This window comes from Anser brachyrhynchus (assembly GCF_964034855.1).
Source record: "Anser brachyrhynchus genome assembly, chromosome: 8".
NCBI classification, from domain to species: domain Eukaryota; kingdom Metazoa; phylum Chordata; class Aves; order Anseriformes; family Anatidae; genus Anser; species Anser brachyrhynchus.
The window spans coordinates 17,203,556-17,212,861 of NC_137702.1; the positions used below are offsets into that span (position 1 = coordinate 17,203,556).

Here is a 9,306-nt window from a genome sequence, read left to right on the forward strand (position 1 = left end):
TTAAAGGGTGTAAGAACCAAAGAGAAGCCAGCTCTCCTTTCCAATACAGGCAGGCTCCAGTTTTTAAAACTATGGGATGACAATCTGCCACTGGCTCCTGCGGCAATACCCTCTCTGAGGGCTAAAACTTCTCAGAAATCAAGTAAAGGCAAAAGGATTTTTCTTCAAAATCTCACTTCTTAAGATCTGCAAGAAGTTGGTAGGCTTAGCAAGGTGAACATAATGAAGAATAGAAACTCATATTCATATTGCAATTTGAATTTCCTACCCATTTCCCTTCCTTTTCCTCATTCTGCATGACTATTTACACCTACTGTGCATGCTCTTACAGTTATGCTAACCTGCAGAAAACGAGAGAGAGGATTTCCAAAAAACAGCGAAACATAACTTGTAACAGGCTGAGAAAAAAGGCAGTAAATACAGCTAGATTTTCTCAAAATTCTGTTGTACTTGCAGCCGTCCACCAAATTAAAACCAGAAGGACTACGCGACAGTTTAAAGCAGAAAATCAAATATACAGGCTGAGTGCCTGTCCAAAAAAGGCCAACTTTTCCACAATTAATTCCAAGTTATTCTCCCATCCTCCAGCACCCCTGCCTATGACTATGTGCACACCGGCTGGCTGTTGGCAGGGATTTGCTTCCAGAGCTGTGTCAGGCACTTGGGTTATCTCTCTCCGAGTCTGCAGGACTTTTCTCCGTAACGCTGACGGTATTTGTGCACATGGCTTCCTCTAAAGCAGCCAATTTCCCTATCTTGCTTTCTAAGTGAAGGGTACACCAGGCTCCTCTTCAGCCTCTAAAACTCGACAGAACTGGAGGAGTCCGTCCACATTCTCTAGCTACGCTGCATCTTGCAGGAACACACCAAAAGTGTTTTATCCTTGGGCAAAAAAATTCCCATCTTAATTAGTACCACGCTGAAACTCATAGGCAAAGCAAATGACCAGAAAGAAATCTGTTGCAGACATTAACTAATAGCTCTCACTGTCAGATGAAAAGATGAATGGCTGGAAGGTCTGCGAGGAAAGAAGTCCTGAACAATGAGGAAACCCTCAGGAGTCGCAGCACCATCACTGAGCCCCTTGGCCAGAGCTGCCCCATCTGCCTGGGCAAGAAAAGAAACGACGGAAAAGAAGGAAAGGAAGGAAGAAAAACTGCTTTTAAACACACAAACAAATCAAAAGCAGTTGACTACAAAGCCTTGTCCTCCAGACAGCTTTACTTTTACAGCATTGGATAGATCAGATATGGTCAAGCATAAAAAAACAACCTTTGGAGAAGCTCAATTTTTGTACGCTACACTTTTTTGAGGATGTACCTGCTGACATTGAGTCCTTGAAATCTCTCTGCCTCTCCAAATTTAAAAAGTTTGGTCACAACCGACCACATGTGACAGAGCAGAGCTTGGCCCACCACTGCCCCACTGAGATTACAGAGATGGAAAACCACGAAGCCCCCAGGGCTGTCCCTCCTCCTCCCCGCTGTGCGACTGTCCCCCTCGGCTGTGCCTGGGCTAACAGCAGAGACCCAAACCAAAACATTTCTACCAGCTCCCTTTGAAATCTCCAGCACGGTCTCTCAGGGCATACTGAGAGCTGTTTCTCCTGGCACTTTCATCTTTTTCCCCAGTTGCATAATTGCACCCTGAGTCCATAACTCCCCGCTACCAGCCCGTACTGCTCCCTGTTGGGTGTAACGCTCATTAAACATCATTAGACAAATCACGCAACAAACACCTCCCATCACAGGTTCAGCCCATGCCTCATCAAACTGGGAGAATGAATTTTTTTAATAAAATCCTTTCACATGACCAACTGCCAGTCTGTGAATTATTACTGTCAATTTTTAATCTCTATTTCACTTGCATCTTTCCATCCTGAATAATTCTAATGCAGTCCCACCAAAATCCTACAAAGAATCTATTTTAATTTCAGAGAGACAAAAATCAGACATTTTACTGCTTATAACGTGTACATTAAAATATCTTCAGGATCCTAAATAAGCGGAAAAAATTACCATAGGTATGGTTAGAAAAGCAGGCTGCACAGAACAGAGGACACCTTTGAAGCAGCTGAGGTTTCGGCACGGGTAACCCCGCAGCGTGTGTGGCCTGCCTGCCTGCCCCCTTGCTGGCACTACGCAGCACCCCACTCTCCCCAAACTCCCCTCCACCTCATACCCAGCAGCAAACCCCGCAAGCCCCCTGTTCAAACACGGGCAGCGCTCTGCGACTCCCAGTCGGGCTGGTTCAACGCCACCACTTCTTCCTTGGGAAGAGAGAAGCTGGAGCAGGCTGAAGGGGAAGTCGCAGCCTCTGCAGGCAGTAAGCACAACTTGGCGTCGGATGCTCCCATCATGTTCTCCAGACTCATGTCTCCAACTGGTCTGATGAGGCTGGTGTTTCCCCGAGCCTGACGTCTCACAGCCTCCCTCACCAGAGCTGTCCTTGCTACGGACCAGCCGTTTTACTGACAAAGAGCAGGTATCTCCCTTCCCTTTTTATTACAGACCCCCCAGCATCACATTTGGAGTGGAAAAATAAAACAAAAACCCAACCTCCCAGCCCCCTGCTGAAACCCACCTAACCTTTAAAAAGCTAAAGATGTGTTGTTGTTTTTTTTCTCAACCTACAGCACCAGCAACTTGGTGAGCTTCCTCCCTGATGGAGGACAGCTCACTGCGGCGCCAGCTCCTGCCATGCGTCAGCCCAGAACACGGCGGGATGATAAGCGGGGTCTGCATCACACCGACACCAGCCCCGACGTGAGCGGCAGGCTTGGCGAGCTGCGCTCTCGAGACACGTTTCGATTTAAGATGCTCTTCCTGATTGCTTTTCCTTCTGGAAGTAATAATTTATGGGCTGCCTCTGCACAAAGCGCCTCATTATTTTTCAAAGCAAGAGCTGTGAGCGGGGCACTCTCACTTCCAGCAAGGACGGCAGGCTTGAGCCAACACGTTAAGTGTGGTTTTCACAATGATTTTGCTTTATCATTTGGCTCTGCAGAGATGTGCTAGGCAAGCTTCGGCTGTGTGCGACATGCTCTCGGCACAGCGGTGGCACCCTTGCTGTGAGATATCCACATCCAGCCCAGCCTCACACCCAACTAAAAGACAAGAGCTCCCCAGCCCTCTGACACGAGTTCTCCATTCTAAGTGTGGCGATGCCCAGGCCAAGGATCAGCATGATTTCCTCTTGTACAACTGTGAAAAGCTAATAAGCTCCCTGAATCTTTTTTTTTTTTTCTTTTTTCTTTTCTTTTTTTTTTTTTTTCCCAGTAATTTCACTTCAGGCTTTTCAGGCACTCCCAACTGCCTTCATTCAGACACGGAGCAGAAAACTTGAAAGACTCCAGCGTCTAAGTGCTGTTTTGGCTGCAACATGGGAGTGAGTGCCAACGAAAACGGAGTCCACGGAGATTACTCCCTCGTGGCTCGGCTCAGATGAACCCGAGACAACCCTCAACGGGGCAGGAAAAAATGACAGTACTGAGTGGACACCGCAGCAAAATCTCTGCGTGTGAGGCCCGCAGCTTTGCCAATTGTTTTTTGGGTCAGAGCCATCTAACGCTTGGAAGTCCTCCCTGCTCTGGGAACCTCTTGAAAGATCTGCTGTGATATCAAGAGAAGCGGCCACGGCTGGGATCCCCACGCCGCACGCACCGCACTGGAACAGGTCTGCCCCAGCGCGTGCAAAGTTTTTACTTTGCTTGCTCCAGCCTTAAAATGTTTTTGGTTTTTTTTTTCAGTGTCCTACTGCTCTGCGTGGTGAGGAGCGTAGGTAGCCAGGTGGGAGCAAAACGCATTTTATTTTGTCTTTCAGTTGCTGGTGCTCAAGCAACGCGCACACACCCCCAAACGGAGCGCTGCGCTCTTTCCTTTCGTAGTTTAACAGCAACACGCACGCATTTAAAGCAAGCCTGGTTTTCACTTCGCCTCTCCTAACCCCTCGGTGGGACAAAACATTGTTCTGACAGCCTCAGTTGCCCACCCAGACGCCACCCTCGCCGTTCTTCCACCGCCTTCAGTGGGCTTTGCAAAAGAAAAGGACCAGTCCCACCGACCCCGGCCAGACCTCGCCCCGACCCCGGCCAAACCTCAGCCCCGGCCCCGGCCCCGGTCCCGGCCCCGCGGGGAGCTCCGGGCACCGCTCCCCCAGCCCCGCGCTGCCGTCGGGGGCCGCCCGCCGGGGGTTTAAAGCCTCCGGGGCCCTACCTCGGATGTAGGCGCACTTGCTGTCGTCCAGCGGGCTGGAGGCAGAGCCGCCCATGCTGGCGGCGGAGCGCGGAGCGGCTGGGGGCTGCCGGGCAGCGCGGCCTCGGAGCTCCGCCGCCGCCCGCCCCGCGCCGCGCCCGCAGGCGCCGCCTCCGCCCGCCGCCGGCAGCGGGAGGCCGGGCCCCGGCGGCCGGAGCCGCCCCCAGCCCCCCTCGGGGCCGCCCGGGAGCGGTGCCTGCCCGCGGGGGGGCCGGCAGCACCGGGGGGCGGTGGGTTTGGGGAGGTGCCGGAGCGGGGTCTGAGCAGGCGGGGGGGCCGGTGGAGGGCCTGGGGAGCAAGTCCCGTGAGGAGCCGTTATGCGGCAGTCACTGAGGAGAAGAGGAGGCTCAGGGGAGGCCTCGTCGCTCACCGCAACTCCCCCAAAGGAGGCTGTAGCGTGGAGGGGGTCGGCCTCTTCTCGCAAGCGCTAAGTGCTAAGACAAGAGGATGTGGCCTCAAGTTGTGCCGGGGGAGGTTCAGGTGGGATGCTAGGAAAAATTTCTTCGCTGGGAGGGTGGTGAGGCATTGGCACGGGCTGCCCAGGGAAGCGGTTGAGTCGCCATCCCTGGAGGTCTCCAGAAGACAGGCAGCTGTGGTGCGCAGTGTAAGGCACTGCAGATCGGCTAGCTGGATTTCCTTGCCCCTGAACCATAATTTCAGTGCGGCTTTTTACCATATGCGACTTTCTCAGATTTGTAGTGACTGGAAGTTCTGTATCTTACACTTAAATACTTTTAATTCTACTTGCCCACATCTGTCACCTCCTGCGAAATTTTTTTAACATAAGTTTTGCTTAAGCTCATTGTGCATTAAGTACATTCAAAAATTTACCACTTGGTTGATCACAGGATGATTAAAAACTTTCAGATCAAAGCTTACAGTTTTTAAACAAACACTGAACTCAATCGGATTTAAAATACTGAAGACAGTGTGGAAGCCTTTATGTGATATCAAGTTCAGTGTTCTGCTAAACAGCGTCTTCCTTAAAGCTGATGGAAAGCAACTTCAATGTAAGTGCTCGCTATTCGATGTTCCCTCTAGGCACATGCGAGTTGTACGGCAGTGTGACAGAGCGATTGCTTAACTCCCCCAAGGAGACTGGCTTCATCCAGAGCATCAGTAAAACAGTGTTTCCCAAGTCTATAAATATCTCAGCTGAGAATTGAGCCTAATACTAAAAGAACCGCGCTTCTAGAGGTGTGATGTGAACAGGAGTCTTTCATCAATGTATTTCATCGTTACGCTCTGCTTGAAGCAGAAAGGGGGCTGCTGTGGTTTGCTCATTGTGCATCTGTGTGAGTAGGTGACAGAGGAAACATGCTGTGTGCTGTTGTGCGTTTTAAAGGCTTTAACTCAGAGGAGAATTTGGCCTCCAGTGGGTGTGGCATATCTTTTATCAAATGTATTTGAGAAGCCTTTCATAATGTACAGTCACATGAAAGATGCAAGCCATCTCCATGAGTGGAGAGGGAACCTATGGAAAATTCATGAGCCTTAAAGTGGATTGTTCTGTCTCGCCATTCAGCAGATGAAAATATGCCAAATCCCAAAAGCTTAATACTCAAGAATAGAAGTCAGCATGCGTACAGAATGGGAAACCTCCCTGTCTAATTACAATGAAGGTAAAAACAAAATTAAAACTGAACAGCTTTTTTAATTACATTTTACACTTTGGTAGTACCTGATCCCCAAGCATTTCACAAATGCTAGCTAATTAAAGACCATAATTTTCCTTTTAACATAAGGAAATGCTGTGTTTTAATATCAAAGTTTGTACCTTAAACATCTTAAAAAATACCATGAGAAATGTGAGCAAAGTCTGGAACAGATATCCAGATAACAGATCCTACTCCTCTACTGTTTAATAACATACCCATCTTTCTCTAAGATGAGAAATTGGCCCTGTTAGATTTTAATCTGATGTAGCACAACCATACAGCAACTATCAATGATAAAGTGACAATACCAAAACAAAAATACCACCAGCAAAAACAAAGCAAGCATTTTCCCTCATTTTTTTTTTCCCTGTGAAATCCTGATCTTTGAGGGGGAAAAAATCAGTTTCACTTATCTCCTAAATAGTTACTTCTCTAAATAGCTGTTTCGTATTATATCCTAAAGGGCAATGTGGTAGAGCTCTTCCATTTTACAGAGAAAGTGAACGAGGGAACCAGGTGAAGAATACCCTGCTGGCATCTCCTCCCAAACAAAGGAGTGAAGATCCCTCTCTGGTGGCTGTTGTGACTTCACTTGTGGCAGCATGACATCAGGAGAGAGGTGGTTTCTTATATCACCAGAGCCCAACCTTCACTACATGGTCTGGACCCATGAGGCAGCCAGTGAACATACTGGGAGCACTCATACTCAAAAAAGTGCACTGCATAGTTACTAGGTTGCCTTATTTTGTATCAGCCTCCAGCTTTATTTTGAGAGAGGAAGCAGAAGGAGGTTTTCTCTGTGCTCATTTTCTTACTTCTTTATTATCTCCCTGTAGAGGGACCTGTAATGTAACCCTGATGTGACTAAGACATAAACATGACAACAAGATCCATCGCAACGCGGGTAGTTACACCATACGTTGAGTGGTTTTTAGTCACGCAGTCCTTACCATGACCACAAGGCTGTTTAACTGCAGATGGCTCATCAGAGAAACCGATAAAATCTGTGCCACATTTCTGGTTACTTCCCCTGCGTACCAACTCTTTTCTAATTGTAAAGCGTGCAAGGAACCAGTTGCTTTGACATGGTGCAAAATAGCACTTGACTGCAGCCTTTGCTTAAGAGGGAACTGCAGGGTTCATCCTGTGTGTACTCTCCCACAACTTTTTGGTTCCCTCAAAAGCACAGTACCTTATCAGAACCATTTAAGTGAAATGCATATGACATCCTTTGGGAGAGAGAAGTAATTATCCAAATCTACCTTGTAAGATTTCTCCAAGAGAAAGTAGCCATTTAAGAATGCTGACTTCTGTAAGTAAGATAACAATGTGCTCTTGACAAAGAGAGCAGCAATAATAAAATCATCAAGGATATGTAATAATTATGTATTGCTAGAGAAAATTGTTAATCATTACTGTCTGCAAGTCAAAACCAGGCTGCATATAATAAATACTAGGAAGACACATCAAAAAATAAAAGGAGCCCTTTTCTCAGGTCAGGCTGTTGGGTGAAATATATTCTCAATCCCTTCCATATAAGTAACAGAAAAATGTTACTCTTACAAGCTATTTTCAACGGGCTAGAAGGAGATTTTAAAATCTAGCTGGGGAAGATACTCTAACAAAATTACAGTTGGTTGGGGATCCAAAAAACAGTATTTTGATAAAATAACCTTTAAAAAGGTAAGAGTTGGACGTGCTTTAGCTACTACTCTAATTCTGAGAGACTGGCAAGAAGCACTGAAAGCCCACAGACAGACAGAAGAAGAACAGATTTTGATTGACTCTTAAGGGAAAGGTGTGACGTGGAGACAGCATATGAAATGCTACTATATTCTATTTCTATTTCTTTTTGTTTCATAGGAATAAAAACTCTGGAAGGGTGTGTTAACGTGTACATTATATTTATGTTGTCTGAGTAGCTGTATTATAAAAGAAGACTACGTTCATACAAGGGTCATGCTGTATGGTTGTTTTTCAGTCATTCTCTTATCTTGACACGCAAAGTTTCTTGAAAGCTTTTAAACAGTATCATAGAATCATTGAGGATGTAAACTGATAAGAACAGATATTACATATGATCTTAGCCAAAAGGACGAGAAGTGGGATATTCTATGATTCTAGGGAAGAGAGAAAAATGGTGCATACGGTCATTATTCAAGGAAAGAAAACAGACAAACCCCCCTATTTTTGTTCCTTCAGGAGGTATGGATGGCAGTATGAATGACTCATCAAGGAAGAAAAGCAAGGCAAAGGTATATTTCAAATGCAGAAGTTATCTTGGTAGTGAAATTATGTTATTTTTAAGGGTATGTCTGTCTTTTGGTAGTTCTGTGAAAGAACGTAGTGTAAAAAGCCATGCAGGATGAAATGTGATCAGGCCAATGGGTGCATAACATAATGCAGGAGTAGGCTTTGTTACCTTGCTTCCTTACCTCTTATTTTCTTCCCAGTTCTGTTTTCTTGCCATTCAACATGTAAAGAACATTCATTTGAATACTCACTGACTACCAGTGCTCATAAAATAACAAATTATAAATGTCATATATGTCAGTTTAGTCCACACAGTTGAATCTGATTCACAATCCATGAGATTATTTTTTTTTTTCAGCAATGAAATGTTTTTATAATGCATTAATGGTGACATGTCAGAGTTCAGTGGTTCTCCTCTCACTATTACTAAATATATACACCTAGCTCACAGTGAGGCTCAACTAGACGTTTGCATTGCTACAAATCTAAAATTTCCAGCCTTAGTATCCAAACAGCACACATCTTATTCTTCAGAAATACGTACTTTTAGTGCAAAGGCAGAACACTTGGGGGAAAAAACTTTTTCTTCTTAGTCTTTACTTGAAGAGTAAAATAGGGTCATGAATGCTACATCGTAAATGATGGCTAGGACCTTTCTGCTTTTTGATACCTGAAATTCCTGAGGACTTAAGTACCTGGGCCTTAAAGACACTAGGTAAGCAGAACATAAGCATGCTGCTTAAGAATTGCTTCTCCAAAATTAGGAGAGTGGCAGCCTGCTAACTGTGTACACTCAAGAGAAGGTATGTGCTTTTCTGTATCTGTAAAGGCCCTACACTGTCTTGGTTCCCAGTTCACTTGAAATGCAAACAAAAACCGGTAAACATATTCTGAGTAGGTTATACTTTTTTATAACTGAATACACAAGTTCTTAGTATGTACGACATTTTACTAACTTGCACACTGAGATTGCTTTTTAAAAACACATTCTAAAATTGATCTATTACAAATAAACATTCTGTTGAGTACAGCTCTAGACACTCTGGTCATGGAGAAGGAAGAGCAGTCTGGACACCGTGTGGACTTAAATAGAAAAATCCTCTGAAACCAGTAACCTCACAAAAACAAGAGACTGCACCATA

General features: G+C 45.7%; 1 protein-coding gene across 1 annotated transcript in view; it reads right to left on the reverse strand.

Moving 5' to 3' along the window:
- The window catches only part of NIBAN1 (niban apoptosis regulator 1), a 67,186-nt gene extending 62,809 nt beyond the window's left edge, over positions 1 to 4,377 (reverse strand). Inside the window, exon 1 of the mRNA XM_080602319.1 lies at positions 4,215 to 4,377. Coding sequence (XP_080458445.1) covers positions 4,215 to 4,269 — 55 coding nt within the window. The 5' untranslated portion in view covers positions 4,270 to 4,377. The remainder of the gene's footprint in view (positions 1 to 4,214) is intronic.
- Between the last annotated feature and the right edge of the window lie 4,929 nt (positions 4,378 to 9,306).